Source organism: Plutella xylostella, chromosome 19 (assembly GCF_932276165.1).
Source record: "Plutella xylostella chromosome 19, ilPluXylo3.1, whole genome shotgun sequence".
Classification (NCBI taxonomy): domain Eukaryota; kingdom Metazoa; phylum Arthropoda; class Insecta; order Lepidoptera; family Plutellidae; genus Plutella; species Plutella xylostella.
The window spans coordinates 7,596,807-7,613,593 of NC_063999.1; the positions used below are offsets into that span (position 1 = coordinate 7,596,807).

Here is a 16,787-nt window from a genome sequence, read left to right on the forward strand (position 1 = left end):
TTCTGAAATAAATTTTGTTTACTAGTTTTGGAAATTCGCGAAAAATGTTAATTCGTTCTCTATAGTAAAATAACTCAACTATAAATAAACATGTCTACCTTCATTTATAGCAAAATTGTAAGTTGAGTCGTGGGTGTACACACATCGCGACACGGTAACAGATAGGACTAATCATGAATATATCACATTACAGCATAACGGCCTCTGTTTTTGTCACTCTCACTTCAATTACGGATATTAAATTTGAAATGAAATATTATTTTCACCAAAAACCGCCATTACCATAAGTTTATTATTAGCAAGGGGATAATGTGTGCAGGAGCTATCACATTTCATCACATGACATGAATGTGAGAGTTTTGTGTAAGTATAGGTAATTAATTAGGTAAGTACAGAGATATTACTTACTTAATGTAATAGAAATACGTCTGAAAGTATAAGAAAATCTATACCACGTTCTAAAACCTGTAAATTTTGAAAAGTTTATTGTATAAACAAAAAAAAGTTATTATATACACGAAGTTGCATAATACCTAGGTACTATGATACTACGCCAAATATAACTTTATATCGTTACCTGTTTCAAAACTGTTCCAATTAGGATGATTTATTATTTGGAAGTTGAACCGGAACAGCAAGATCCTCAGAGGATTGTTAGATGAATTATTTCGTAATCTAATAATGTGCGGAAGGTGTGAAAATTTAATATTACAATCTGTACCGTTTCGCTACTCTCTTTGAGTCTATTTGGCAATTTATGAAGTAAATTGCTCAAGAGTAGCTTCGTTCTTATGGTTTACAAGCAAAATTACGATGGTAAAATTCCAATTGCCATTGTCTGATGAAGGTGGTACAATTACTGGCTGGGACATATAAATTAAAAGCGTGTATAATATTATGTTTATAATAATTACAAACTTTTAAAAAGGAATAATATGTACCTACACAAAAGAATCAACACAGTAAATTTTGCCAGGAAGAAGAGAACGGTAAACAGAAATAAATGTTTATCATTCTCTTCGCTTCCTGCAAAAGTTTGAGCTTTTATTCTGAAGAGCGTTTTCTTGTACTGCAGAAAAATTCCAGGATTTTGTAACATTGCAACATACCTACATTTATGCAATCGATTTCAAGGTAAGCTCTTATTTATGTATAAGAGCCTTAGCTTAATTTTACTTACTACTTACTTAAATAAGAGCTTACTTAAATAAGAGCCTTAGCTTATTTTTTTTCTATGAAGAAACACATGTAGGAAATTAAAAATACCTTCGAGTATTCAATATGTTGCGCGGTCAGCAGACAAATTATAAGAATTTTTGACCTCTACTTAAGCAAGCCACTAGAAACGGTAGGTATAGCACAGTACCACTAATTATATAATTTATTTAATATTAGTACAATAGTACCAATAGTAAGTAAAAGCTATGGATACCTCAGTCGCTCAGTCAGCGACTAAAACGAGAACAACATAATATCAAATGCGAGCCTACTCGCAATTATCTGAACAGCCTCCACCCAAGACAAAACAAAACTATTAAGTTCGAAAGTAGGTAGTTAGTTAGTTAATTGGAGAGAGGAGAAGATCTCAAATCGCACTGAGTGTGCGTGTCAAAAGAAAATACGACGAAATACGGCGGCGGCGGCGGCGGCGGCGCGGTCCCCCAAGACGACTTAACCTTTGAGTCAAACCCGCCCTTGATGTGATCCTTAGGAGTTCGCTCAATCACCTAATTCACTTACCATCTGGAAACAGAGCTCCTCCGAGAGTTAAATCGCCACTTTGATTTCAATAGGATGAAGAATGGAGTTCAGAGAAAAGAGTAAAACCAAAATAGCATGTACCTATGCTAAGGCGTTATGTATAAAGGTTTTGGCTTTGCTTCGTGGCGTGTTTAATGTTATAGCCACCTAAGTACACTTTATTAAATATAGCTTGAGTCCTGCCCTAAAAATGCCTGCCGTATTTACGAAATGTTGCAGATGGGATATTCTAGGTCGAAAATAACGAACTTAAACGAGCTGTCATGCGATTGGACCGTATAACGTGCAACGAGACAGCATTAGATAAGTATTTTTTTACCTTTATCAGTGTATTTTTTTATGTGTGGCAATAAATACCTTTTTCTTTGATTTTATTTGACCGTGGTGGATGCTTAAACTTCTCTATTCTTATACCTCTACGCTAACCCTTCTACCTCCATACCTGATCTCCCATGCCGGTGATGATGGGCGTGTTCCAGTAGGCGGCCAGGCGGGCGACGGGCTCGAGGGCGAAGGCGCAGGCGGGCCCGATGAAGGCGATGACGTCATCCTTGAAGTGCATGTCCGCGGCGAGCCCCGGCGCCAGCGCGCCCGAGCACGTCGGGTAACTGGGGAGGGAGGTTGCTGTCAGTCGGAGAGATATGCTTGAGCCGTCGTGACAAACTGTATAGTTGCAGAGGGTCCATACGATATAACACGATTCTCATCAGCTTTATTGTATTGACCGGTTTAATATCTAACCACCACACGATATTTCTCATTAGATTTTTTGTATATGGCGATTTGCGTTATGTGATTGATGGAACGTTCATTATACGAGTTTATCTACATCGATATAAATACCATACCGCGGGAGTATGTCTAGATGTATTTAACCATTTCACAGATCTGGGCTTTGACAAAGCTACGGGAAAAGTTTATTTTAAGCGCACAATCTTACGTAAAATCTTGACCCCAGAACAAAACAAAATTTATTTCAGTTAAGTGTGACATAATTCTCAGAACTTTTGCATCTGAACTTAAAAGCTTGCGGAAAAGCTCCGAGAAAGTTATTGCTTTGGTGTTCTTGGTTTTTATTTGATGCTCAGTGTTTCTGGGTCACCTGCTGTGTTGTTATTGTTATTTATAGCGTTATTTTCGACACCAATACTTCAACCATAAAATACCTGTAGATAGTAATAATAGAATCGCGTGCAATGAAAAAGTTCCACTCGCCATTTCCATGTGATATGAAACTGGAACTATATCTTGTGAGTGTAGTATTTGGTTTGGCCGTCGAAACTAAAGCAGGAGCCCTTAGGGTTTAAGCATAGTCTTATCGGGATTTTAAATTTGAAAATACCAAGAAACAGTTAACAAGCTTTTCCCGTGAGCTATGCTTCACCGGTTCACGGTTCCCCTACTTCCCCTTGAGAATTTTAGTGAGCTATAATATTTTTAAAAGGTTTCTGAAATTCTGAAGTCATATCATAAGATATGACTTCAGAATCATAGAACATATAAGTTCTATGATTTTTAAATAGGTAGTCAGTAAAACTTTGTTGGTTAGTAACTAGTAAAACTCACTGTTGTACAATATGGGGCAAACAAACCCGACCCCTCTCTGAAAGCATTGTCATTCTGAAAAAAGTCTACTTTGGCCAAGACTGTACCTACAAAAACCACGTCTACAAGCAACCAGTATCCAACATACCTGCCCTGCACCTTCTGCAGCTCGACCCCATGATGAGCCAGGAACTTCTCATTGACGTTGTCCAGAGCCAGGTCCACGGCCGGCCCGCAGCGCTCCAGGTCAAACGGGGAGTCCAGGTGCGACGCCATCAGCACTCCCACATTGTAAACAGTGTTCTCCGAGACCACCGAAACAAATAACAAATGCAGTATCAGAAGCATTTTGTTTTACATGAAAGTTCTTTTTATTTTTCAAAAAGTTTATAATCTTTAGTGTTTTTAAAGAGTCCGTCTATCATAATGTTAGAAAAAGTAAAAAGAGGATGCGTGTTCTTCATTCAAACTTTAAAAATGTTTCGCGCGCAAACTTTTCCCCAGTCAGCGAGCGTCGTTTGTTTTGGCGGGTGAATAGCGACTGGCTGGATACATAGACCCTGGATAGAGGTAGCGAGGGGGTGCGAGGGGGTGGCCGGGATGCGGGAAGGGGGGCAGCTCGGTGATGACGCAACAGGTTCCCGCCGTTTTCTCTACATTAACCCTTGACGAGATTATTCCAATGTCTGGAGCAGATTTGTTGAATCTGATTTTTGATTTATTTTGATGAATGTTTCAATTGTTTCTAAGTATGTACTCGTATATGTATAATGTAGACACGTACAGACCTATAGTAACATACCGTAAGTACAGTCAGCAAAAGAGCTAGATTGGCTCCGAGAGCTGACTGACCCCAGCGCAAACACTTTAATTTTATGATGATCCACTGACGTGACATGAAAACTACTCAAGCTGGTGCGTATATACCTATCGATATACATATATGTATTAATATTATTTGATTCATCTTTTGCTGTCTGTACGTGGGTATGTGCCTCAACGCTACGCCTGTACCTACTACTTTTATTGGAGGAAGATTATGTTAAAATACCATGACATGATTATGATATGACTAATACACTGCCGTGCAAAGAAACAGTTCCACTCACAAAAAGCCGATACCATACGAGCCCAATTTTTTCAAACATTTAATTTTAAATTTGAACAAAATATTACCGTTTTTAGTAGGTAATATCCTGATGCTCTTTTAAATGTACTTCTATGTTGCAGAAGGCGTCATTAAGCCAGCCTTTTTCGTTTAGGAGTAAATTGGTGTTTTTCTTTATGGAACCTTTTCATTGCCCGTGAGTGTATTTGTCGCGGTAAAGTGTACTGGAAGCCTGAAAAGCCCGTGAAAACCTTAAACATAATATCTCTTCCTGTAAATTATCTTCATAAAACTAGGTAAAAAAATATACTTGTTAGAAATTCTTATTATCAGCAGACAGATTAGAAATAGTTAATACCTTTTACACATATTATTATGATCTAATTCTCCCCTTTGTCGTCTGGAAAGGGACTGATTTTATTATAAAACTTTTGAAAGTTACCATTAGTTACGAGTACCTACTACCCTACAAAGTAGAAGATCAATTTTCTTAGCCCGATGTCTAATTATGACTGAATCATAAAACCCTGAAAGTAAAACCGTAAAAAGGACTTGAAATATAGCTAATTGAAAACTTTAGCGACATAAAAAGAAACCGACCATGTGCAAATCGGACTAGTGCGGTTACCTAATAGGTACGAGTACTGTATGTATGACTAGCTGTTCCCGCGCGCTTCGCTTCGCCTTAAAAAGTTTTCCCGTAGGAATTTCGGGATAAAAAGTAGCCTATGTTCTTTCCCAGGGTCTAGACCGTATGTATACCAAATTTCATTCAAATCCGTTCAGTAGTTTTGGCGTGAAAGAGTAACAGACACAGTTACTTTCGCATTTATAATATTAGTTAGGATTAGGATTACTTTGTGTAGGTAAATGCCTACGTAAAGTAAGATCTTAAAATTTGATAAGTACTAATAATATCAAAAACTATACAAGTAGTCGAAAGTGTTCATTGCTCACCAATCACAAATCAAACCATCATCCGACACCAACAGTAGATAGGGGAACCCGGGGTAAGATGGGGTCGCGGGGTAAGACGGGACCCCCCACATATATGCAAAACTATACATCTTAGGAATCTGAGTAATGAGCCAATAGAAAGGCTTAAATGATTGACCTTTAGTGCGCCAGTGACAGCAGGTGTGAGCGCATGCGTTTTTTGTGTAAGCTCAATTGTTTGTTTTTGCGTAGTGTCCATGTTATTTTTGACCGGTAGAAACAACGTCACAATACAGTTAGTAAAACAGTGGCATTTTTGGTAATTGTGTCTTTTATTTAAGGTTTGGTACGCTTTGTTTAAATATGTGCAAAATCACTTTAACATTGAAAATATTTTTTTTATGAATTATTTTTATAAAAAATATAACGTGGGGCAAGACGGGGTATTTTTGGAGGGGCAAGATAGGGTACGGATCTAGCATGGTTAAGTTATTTTTTTCTCCAACCCGATATTTGACATTGTAGAAGGGCTCTAAAAGGGCTACAGGGAAGTTGGCTAAAAAGACAAAGCAGATACTGCCTACGAAGAAGAATAACAACGAAGATGACTGTGTCTACCTCTACTGTGAGGATATCAACAGTCCTACTTTAAATCTAAGGAAAAGTAGGTCGGATTTCAAAGGTGCAGGCGTTGGGCTCACACTGAAGGTGCTGGTGTTGACGATAAAATCACAGAAAAAGTGTTGTTTGTCTGTTTTGTGCCCCACATAGTATACTTACCCCATCTTACCCCGTACATGGGGCAAGATGGTTTATTTCCCATTTTTTACATTTCTTAAAATAAGTCAATTGTAATGATTACTTTTTTGGCAAAAGCTGTGCCAAAGTGTTCATCATTAAGTTCCTAATGAGCCATAAATAATTGATAACGTTGTGGTTATAAATACCTGTTGTTTTTTTAATTTTCCCTTAGCGACCCCGTCTTACCCCGGGTTCCCCTATTTTGGAAAAACGCCTGTGTATTCCTACCTACTCTACTCACTAATAAAGTTGTACCATGTACCTACATCCCTGCTCTTACCAACTGAAGATTTATTACCCAACATAATATCGTCCAGTCCAGTTAATATACGGACATAAAATGGATTTCGGTTGCGCAATATAATGTAAAAGCGAGGCTGTGTCCGTGCTGTAATAATTCTCAAATAAGTGTCGCCGTAAGTAGTCCTCTATCAACCCCTATTATGTTCTTTGCTATAAATTGACCATATAACATGACCATTGGTAGAATATTATTGTATGTCTTAGTTGGATAGTATTGTGTGTACTGAAACTCTTTGTAAATCAATATAGTTTTTTATGATACTCGTTGGAGTTAGAAGGTCCTTGATAGTAGCTAAGGATACGGATACCTCATGATCATTATCAGTAATCACTATGATTAATAAAATTATAACCATGTAACTTCTTGATTATAATAGTTTATGTATGATGTCCTCTTCGTCGTATCCGACAACAGCGACTCTTGCTACACTCTGTTATGTGCTCTTATGTGGCTGGCAAGTCCGAATTTATGTACGGTGGCCTGCGCCTAAAAGTATACAGGCGGAGTTTTTAAAATAGCGATCCCTGATGATGAAGAGACCAGCTACATCTGTTATAAATCCGGGGACGCGTTGTGTGTGATGTGTGTAGCAGTGGTGTTTATGTGGATGTGCTTGAGCAGCATGTGAGCTTGAGATCGCTATTTTAAAAACTCAGCCTGTATACTTTTAGGCGCTAGCCACCGTACGTACCTTGCATTTTATGTTTCTCTAACCATCCCACTGTTTATCGCATAGGCATGGATGAAAAAACGATGTATACGAATTTATCGCAAATACATACCTCTTTAATGCCGATACCATGCTACAGGGGCGTCTTGAAAACAGAGGCTTTATAACAAGTCAAGGTCATTTCATAGGACTTTTATGTTGTGTAAGATCGTCGCTACAAGTTTAGTGGTTTACTTACTTCGCCCCCATTAGAAGGGAGTCTTATAAAATATGATGCCTTACAGTAGACAGCGCACTTGGACAATAAAATGTTTATTGCCTATCAGTATGAAATGTGGCGACTGATGGTGAGTGGGTAAAGTCGCCATTCCCAGATAACAATAAGTAGTTATGTTACTTTTATGGCGGCCGATACAAAGTAATAATACACTTCTTCTAAAGCTGCGTACAGACCGGCCAAACGAACGCCAAGGAACGGGTTTCGTTGACCTTCGTTGCTGCAATCTGTCCTGTATTATGTATGATAAATATCCATCGTTGGGCGTTCGTTGGGCGTTAATTGGGCCGGTCTGTACGCAGCTTTAGCGTGCGCGACAGACACTACAGCGCGGCTAGAGTTTGTCAACGTAGTGAAAGTATTTTTCAGTCAGAATAGCGTCAGTAGCGTTCATAAGTTATGAGACTGCCTTTCAGGTAACCAATACCAAGTCCAGTAGTGGAAGATAATCGGCTAATTCCTATGTCTATGGGACGTTTTGTAGAAAACACACGCTCAAATTCGTGACATTTATTTAACGGATCTACACATTGCTTAGTTACACTTTTCATATAATGTAATACTTAACTATATTATATCGTGGAAAACTATTTGGTGTTATAATATAAATTATATTAAATCATTAACAAAATAAAAGTCTGTATATGAATAACATGTTGTCGTTAAAATTTAAGAATAATCTATTACATACAGTTTGTTTTTTAAACACAACACAATTACTACAGGAACAATAAACAGAGCAACTTTGAATTTAATAAGTGTTTAAATTATGTTTTTTTAAAGAATGATTGTCCTTTGAGTGCCAGTATTGAGAACTTCTACTGTTTTTTTTGTATAAATACGTTAAAAAAACAGTAGAAAACCACTACGGTGCCTGCTCAGTGCAGAGGAGGCACGGAATTGGTACAAAAAGTAACTACAAAAAACATAATTTTAAAGATAATAATTATTGTACAGACGCTATGCGGCATTTTACATAAATATAAACATATTGAATGAGCTAGACTTCAGTATTAAGCTGCCAAAAAACTTTATTGAAGGTGTTACGAATACACACATTTTGAATGGAAAATTTAATCTATAGGTACCTACGTACTTCCAACCAAACAGATTTAAGTATCTTTTGTACGTTTAGCAGTATCCTGCAAGTACGTAATTTAATCTAATGCTGGCTTGCTTTTACAGTATAGTATCAGATCAAGTCAGCGATAGATTAATTAAATGTTAAGATACACAGCTTATTAAACAGGTTAATACTGAAGTATCCGCCTCTGTCAACTAAGTATAGATAACCTTGATTGGTTACAATAATTAATGTAAGTATGTAAGCGTCAATGAAAATACTATCTCGCTACTTTCGAACAACAACTATAAATATAATCTGAATCCTACTTACAAACTGTAAAACCGACTGAGCCCTTAATTTAGGTGTGCTTAAATAACTCGTACAAGTAGTTAGTTATTTTTTCATTCATATCATTTAGATTGTCAACAAATTGTGGCAACTCGCATTAATTATAACAATTGTTCTGGACGATGGTTTTTGGTGTACCAATAACAATCAGATATATTGTGCTGGTTTAAAAATGTATGTCATTTATGTAAAATATTTTTTTTGTAAGCTTCCCAGGTTTAAACACACCCAAATCTATGTATAACACCCTAATATTTAACACTAATTGGATAATACATGTCTAAATAAATATAACTTTATGGCAGCTGATATTGCTGTGGGTGGGTATCACATCTAAGAATTACTAATGTATAAGGTACAAACTCGGGCTTCTCTATCACACTTATGTGGACTAAGTCATAGACTTACAAACACTTTAAAACTACGTACCTACGCAATACCTAAATTGCATATTTTGTCTATGGCCGATATACAAAAGTGGAAATCAAGACTTGACGTTTCGTCGTCTTTTCATTCTCTTAAAAAACGGTTTCATTGGAACGAATCATTTGTATGTATGAAAGAGAGCCTATTTAAAAAGAAATGCCCGCCTTCTTGAAGTTAGTATAAGTCAAAATCTAATCAAAACAAAAGGTTGTGTTACGTTAGCGAAGTAAGCTTGGACTTATTCGTATAGCTATGAGGCTGATTTAATAAACAATACACTTACTACATTAAATTTACACTGTCGTAGTTTATAGTAGTAAAGTAGAAACCCAACTAAAGTATGTTGAAAGTTTTATCGGGTATCGCTTGTTTAAGTATTTTGGTTCTATTCCAGTAATACAAAATAATATCTAGTAGTAAATAAACTTATGCAACATAAACTCCATCAGACATAATCTGAGAACATATTTTAAATGTTATTTAGAATAGAAGGAATCTACGAGTATAAAAGTATGTATAAATGACTAGATTTTAAGAAAACTATTTTACCTACATAAAAACAAATCAAAATAAATATTATGATAAATATATATTTTTTCTTATTGCTGTAATTTTTTCAGGTCCTACAGATGTTGGTACAATTTTTTTGGTTTTTTTTAAATGTCTCATTAGTTTTTGTTGGCAAATATGACAATTAGAATTAAAATGTAGGTAGAAGTATAAAAGGTAGAAAACATATTTGATAAGTATTTAGATTTGTTTCAAACTGTAGCTGTAGGTAAAATAAACACAATTACACGATGACAAGAATAGAGTAGATACTTAGTAGCTAAGAAGTACTAAATGTAATCAAATTTAAGCTAAAATTTAAGAACTGGTTCTCCCAGCCTCGCCCGTAAGGTACGGTCATGTGCAGAGAAACCTGACCCCCCTCTCATAGTAACAATGCTTCTGAGAGGGGTCAGATTTATCTGCCTTATACTGTACATGTAAACTTCAACCCTTTTCGTTTGCCTTCAAAATTTTAACGTGGGAATTTAACGTAGTTAACCTGATATTGACAGGGCGACTCATTTTGATTACATTCAGCGTGAAATAGATCAGAAACAGCGTCACACGCCTTCCGATGAAGCTCAGAGTTTGCTTAAGTTATAAATATGTAAACTTACATGTAGCCTTCTTTTGACACCTCCAAATTGTGCCGGAATATGCCTAGTCAATTTGCCCGTTTTTTGTGATACTATGACTAAACTGTGTACGTAGGATCCGTCTTAACTAGAACAAAGTAGAGGTAAAAAGTATGTAGTTAATGGAATTACCTTACCCTCTAAATTCTGGGCTCAATGTTATTTTCTTTAAAATGTAGCTATAGCATTGCGCCACTATAGCTAAGTTACATTGTTATTGCTTATACATACATCCATTAAGGTACTCGACAAACCATTTACGTCAAAAAGGGCACTACGCACGCAACGTACATACAACACGCCACAGGATATCAACAACATTCACTACACTATATTTGTGCGTTTTTTACCTATTATTATTTTTCCCAACAATAAGGGTTTTACACATTACAGTACGCGACCGGCTCCACGCTACGTGTGAAAGAGACGGAGGACTCGATGTGCCCTGTCTCTGTCGCACCCAGCCTGGAGCAGAAATGGTCGCGCACAAACATTACACCGATAGGGAACTAACGTTATTTCTTTAATATAATAATAATAATTTACTTATTGCTGCATCTGTCACACAGATTAAATTAAGAGCTCGACAATTCTCACTTATTTTTTACTTAGTTGTACTTTTAGGTTGTGAAATAAATACAGGTAACATTCAAATTAAAACTCTATACATACACATAAAAAACTTTGGTAAGAACTACACACGATATCTATGCAACTGGGGATCGGTTAACATCCTAAAATATTAGTAATAAGTTAACGTATAATACATAACATTTCCACAAATGATTAATAAATATCTAAAATTTCCTACGAGCTATTTTTTAATACTAAATGAACAATACTACGCGGGCGGTATTAGCGCAGGACCGCTTAGCAGTTTAGTGAAGCTAACTTCACGGCACTAGTGTCAGCCAATCACAGCCCACCATTCACATGGAGATATACTCACACATGATTGGCTGAACCTATCACCTACCTGCAATAAGTACTGCACTAATCCGGCCGTCGTTTTCATTACATATAAAATCGAAACTAACATATATTTTATTGCTTTTTCGGGTTTTTCGCGGAAGACTCGGTTCTAAGCCGTTAATGACGTCGTTTTGTGCGAGGGGTCACTTATATTATAACCTACTAGTCTATCTATGGGCATATCGTTGAGGGAAGGGTTCGCTTACGGCGAATACTACATATAATTTCGAAAAGTTTACATGAGTACACCAAGAGTATTTGACAGACAATACAAGTGTGAAATATGTTATAGTAATATTGAGTAGAAACCACGCGAAACAACACTTATAAACCTAACGTTAGTAAACAAATTATACATCTGAGTAGGTACATATAAAGACTAACAAACTGAACTACCTACCACGGACATAATATTTTTCAAAAATATTGTCGGTACAATTTTATATATTAAAATTTCACCCATAGAAATTGGTCCTCTTAGGAGAAAGCTTGTACATAGAAATAAATAAAGTATGAGTGTTTACTCAGAAACCTGTAGTTCACGAAGTAACATTAATAGTAGGCCTAACGGTTAACTACTGGGGGTTTCATAGCAGTAACTATAAAAAATCGTCAAATTTAAAAACAATTGCATAATTTTTTGGTTGAAACTTACAGAAATCCTAATTGTAGATTTTATTTTAATCCAGACTAGACAGCATTTCATTTGTCAAGTGATTTATCAGGGTTCCAAGTACATTAATATTAAATTACGAACTAATTTAGATAGTTTTAACTTGAGGTAGAGGAAATACAAAATACCTTTTTTGTCATAATATGGGGCTAATTTTGTGTCTATACGAATCTATTACATAAGTATATACTTAGTAAGAACTGTTCAAAGAGAAAGTTCTGCATTAGCAAGTCCTTTCACTGAGATAAATTTTCAACCAGTTTTTTCCCCTGTGTCACTCCTAAAGTATTAAATTCAACATCATGCCACATTGCGCCTTGTCTATAGAACTCTCCCATTCACTTATTTATTTTTTGACATAAACGGTTTTATGTTAAAAAGGCCTTAACTTAAGCCTTTACTCCTAAAATGAAGATTAGTTTTAGAATACCTTATTCCCGTTTTGTTTAATTTTTAACTGTAAGGAGTAGACGGGAGAAATTCCTTATTGTTTGTTTAGAGAGACGCGTTTATGATCGACGCTTAGACCGTTCACAAAGTGTGGCATTTCCTTATCTTGTCGTTGCGTCACAAGAGGATTACTCTAGCTTTACAAAAACGAACGAGAGCTAATGTCATGCAGTCGGCACGTGTAATGCAACAAGATAGAGTCTTGGCTAGCGCAGCAGCGATCCGAAACTTAGTTTTTTGTAAAGACGAAGGGCGTATACATAGAGAACGCTGGTTACAGAAACAGACCTGGCAGTTTCATACTTTTACGGAACCACCTGTCGCTACACGGTTCGTTATTTAGGTAAACGTCACTATATCGCGATTTGCGATCCATAAATACGATACGACGTCGATAACGAACCCGTAAAGCGGCCGCAGCGCTTATAATGCATAGAAAAAGCGATCCTAGTAACCCAGTTTCCTTTCTATATACGCCCTAACCTTTATCCCCGCATTAGTGCATTAGGGCGCGGTCTGGCGGCGCTTGCGGCGGAACACGAGCGCGAAGATGCTGCGCAGGCGCCGCCACCGCCGCCGCCCGCCGCCCGCCGGCAGGCCCGTGCCCAGTATCGACGACTGTGGGACAGACATGGTGGTTATTTAATTACTGTTTTATGTATAATATTTTTAAATAATTAATGCTTTTTAAAATACGTAGTCAGGATATGGTTAGCTGGCGTTGAGCTTTATTGAAATTTATCCAAAACCAAATACGTTCAATCACTCATATAAAGGTTGGCCCATAAGTCTATATCACGTCTTGGAGAGCTGAGTGACCGGAAAATCGTAATAGTACTTAGTGTAGTCGACATTGGTCTTATAAAGCGACCTTACATTAGTATAAAGCACCATCAGCCCTCCAAGGAATACCATAAAAATTTGGGACACCTGGCCCTGTATCACAGGTCGCTATTAAGACGTGACAAGAGTTCTTCGTCGCGCTCGCTCTTGAGGCTGCGCGATGTGAATGAGCGCGATGCAAAACTCTTGGCACGTCTTTAATGCATCCCGTACTAGCCCTTCTGTATTCATATGCAATGCATTTAGGTCAAATAACATAATGACTATTGTTCAGACTGCCATAGAGATATTTGAGCACCAAATAATAGTATGTAATGAGTATGTATTCTCCTTATATTTATTACGTGTGAGTGGTCGGTCAGATACTCTGTGGCAACTGTACAAGGACTACTAGGTATGCTAATACATGGTGTACGGACCTGTCTCTGCCGCTCGAGGCGCCGTATCTCCCGCACGAGCGCGTGGAAGGCGTCGTCCACGAAGTGCCTCAGCGCCGCCGACGTCTCGAAGAACGGACAGCCCAGCTGCGTCGCCAGCGCCACGCCCTCCTCCGTGCTCACCTGGGGAGAGGACGTGTAACAAGATCTTTATAGTGCTGCATTAAAAAAATATACAATTTGGCGAACTCTAAGAATGGAACAAGGTATACTGAAGAACCTGCCATATTTGGTAGTGTACAACCAGAATCTACACATAAAACCTGCCTATACCGAGGCGCAGGCCCCGCGGTCCCCCGACAAATTGCAATAACAGCATAATAATCAAGACTAGCCTCTCAAAATGTGTCCTCGGCCCGTGTAAAGCCTCTTCAGATTCTACAATACAAACTCGATCACGATCACGCTCCGCGACGCAATACAACTCAACGTTGTATCGCGTCGCGGAGCTGTTTTGTTCTTCCCGCGCTTCGCTTGTTATATGGAAATACTCGAGTGGAAATAACCAATACTAGTAACATACCTGTCTATACCTCGGCGCCAGATCCAACTTATTCCCGACCAGGACTAGCGGCAGGCGCTCCGTGCGCCGCGCCAGCGCCAGCAGCCGCCGGTACTCGGCCGCCGCGCGGAAGGACCGCCGGTCCGTCACGCTATAGGGACCCACGATTCCACACCGGGTTGAATGGATGTGCCCGACAAATTGCAACAGTAGCCTAAGCCGGAAGCACGATTTCCACCATACACTAAAACCTTTGTAGCTTCATGAGCGAGCAAGATTGCGAAGCGACTAGCCACTCGCTCAAAAAAAAATACTGATGAAATCGCCTCATGAGTGCGATGCCATACGAGCATTGTGAGTGTGTTGCGTGAGCGCTGCGTCGACCGAGCGGTGACGCTGTCGTTCTACATACCTATTAGACCTGTCTCCTCCTTTTCGTAGTCGTACACTCAGAGTATAACCCACCTGTCTATACCTCGGCGCCAGATCTAGCTTATTCCCCACCAGCACGAGCGGCAGGCGCTCCGTGCGCCGCGCCAGCGCCAGCAGCCGCCGGTACTCGGCCGCCGCGCGGAACGACCGCCGGTCCGTCACGCTGTAGCAGAGCACGAAGCCCTCCCCGCACCGCATGTACTGCTCGCGCATCGCTGTGAACTCCACCTGCAGATGAAGTTGTTTTTGTTTGGTAAAGTGAGGTGCTTTAACTGGTATGCCTAAATCAATTAATAAGAAAAAGTCATTAAGACATAGAGGCCATAGTTACAAAGAATAATAATAGTAATTGTTGCCCTACTCATAATTTAAAACTTTGTTTGGTTTTGCCACTTATTTCTGTCACAATGTTAGGATTGTCAGACTCTAGCTGATGCAAGAGTAAAGATAGAATGGTCTGGTAAAAGGTGCAGAGTGGACCAGTGGCACTGGGTAATTATAAGAGAAATAGTTTTCTTATGATGTTGGTGTCAATGACAAACACATGGCTGCCCCAGGATTTGTCACCATGGTGAGAGGATGAGACTTCAGATTTTTTGTAAGTTACTGACCCAGGATGTGGTCTGCCACATACACAGTGGATACAGTTGATACTCAGGAGACTTATTTGGTGCAGAAGAATAGTGAATTTGCAAAAATATGATTATGAATACATAACATGTTAGTTCTGGTGTCTAAACATTTCTTCTTTTTATATGCACTGAGGTTGTTTATCTTACAAACAGCATAATCAAATAAAATCTATTTCAGATGATAAACATAAACCATCAAGCTATAAAATTGTTTTTAAATGTAAACAGACTGGGCCATACCACAAAATTCACATTGAACAGCACTCTCAAAATCTATCAAACACCCTTTTAGACCAATGTAACTGTTTAACTGAGCAATGTATAGAAAAAGACAGTATTTCAAATCTGAAAGATTCTTGATGGAAGTTAGTCAAATTGAGGGTAAACTAATCATATCTAATTATATAAAATAAATTGGAGATAGGGTAGCCAAGTTAAAATGGGACATCAACAATTTAACACTCAAGAAAGCAATTTGAATACAGCTCCTTCATAGAACTGATATGTTAAATGAATATTGTAACAGACCTGGCCAGCTGTGTCCAGTATGTCGAGCAGTGCCGGCTCCCCATCTATCACAGCTTGCTGCTGGTATGAGTCCTCTGAAACAGCACACACATACCAATTTAGTGAGGCACATAATCATTCTTCATTTCATTTTGAGCTTAGAGATTCATCAAAAAGGATCAGAGTATGGAAAATAAATACAAATATGTACCAGCTCCTTTACAATGACATAATGCTCACAACTGCAATCCCTGAAAGGGTCAACAGAGGTGTCTCGCCACCATGACATCTTATTCATGTTATCACTTCATGCTTTTACGGAAGGACTTTATATGAAGACCAGATCAATAGGAGACCCTTATGTCTGACAGTGGACGATTGTTGGCTGATGATGAATAAGAGAATATGCAGGCATGATCGAGGTACCTATGGTAGGGTCGTGGTAGTCCAAGAAGCTGTGGCTGACGAACTGCAGCGTGACGGCGGACTTGCCCACGCCGCCGTCGCCGAGCACCACGATCTTGTAGACGCGCAGGCCCCCGCGCGACGTGCCGGCCTCCGCCGACATGCCGCATGCCTGTCGCGGCCCGCCCCACCCGCGCGCTCCACCAGCTCCGCCGCCTCCGCGCTCCGCACCACCGTCCCACCACACTCACACCGCACCTCTCATTTATTACAACCCATTCTTGTGCAAGCAAACTACGGTACCCGTCGACAAACACAAATATTCACGGAAAAATCGACAGCTGATTGAGGCGATTGACATTTTTGATAAATTTATTAATCGCCGTTGTGTTGGTATTTGTTTGGGTTCCGCTCACGTCTTTTTTTTTTTAGTCAAGGCCGCAAAAAAAAATCAATCGATTAATTTTACTAAATAAACATATAGAATGCCACGGCAAGCGGCAGC

General features: G+C 38.7%; 2 protein-coding genes across 2 annotated transcripts in view; both read right to left on the minus strand.

Annotated features, from left to right (window-relative positions):
* The window catches only part of LOC105391410 (atrial natriuretic peptide receptor 1), a 44,456-nt gene extending 40,571 nt beyond the window's left edge, over nt 1-3,885 (minus strand). The window contains exons 1-2 of the mRNA XM_048627934.1: nt 3,455-3,885; nt 2,204-2,369 (exon numbers count right to left, since the gene is read on the minus strand). Of these exons, the coding sequence (XP_048483891.1) occupies nt 2,204-2,369; nt 3,455-3,654 (366 nt within the window). The 5' untranslated portion in view covers nt 3,655-3,885. The remainder of the gene's footprint in view (nt 1-2,203; nt 2,370-3,454) is intronic.
* A 9,133-nt stretch (nt 3,886-13,018) lies between these two features.
* Nucleotides 13,019-16,701, minus strand: LOC105391409 (GTP-binding protein Rit2). The gene is made up of 5 exons (XM_048627763.1): nt 16,304-16,701; nt 15,899-15,972; nt 14,772-14,966; nt 13,787-13,927; nt 13,019-13,142 (listed from the first exon to the last, which is right to left on the minus strand). Exons 1-5 carry the CDS (start codon nt 16,443-16,445, stop codon nt 13,029-13,031), a joined length of 666 nt encoding a protein of 221 aa, XP_048483720.1. The 5' UTR covers nt 16,446-16,701; the 3' UTR covers nt 13,019-13,028.
* Nucleotides 16,702-16,787: the final 86 nt, after the last annotated feature.

Bases quoted from the DNA above. Each gene is read 5' to 3' on its own strand.
- LOC105391409 (XM_048627763.1), bottom strand. From the start codon at position 16,445: ATGTCGGCGGAGGCCGGCACGTCGCGCGGGGGCCTGCGCGTCTACAAG. The intron at 13,928-14,771 runs GTGGGTTATACT...TCCTCTCCCCAG, and splicing joins TGGCGCCGAGGTATAGACAG to GTGAGCACGGAGGAGGGCGT. The intron at 13,143-13,786 runs GTCCGTACACCA...TCTGTCCCACAG, and splicing joins GCCTCGAGCGGCAGAGACAG to TCGTCGATACTGGGCACGGG.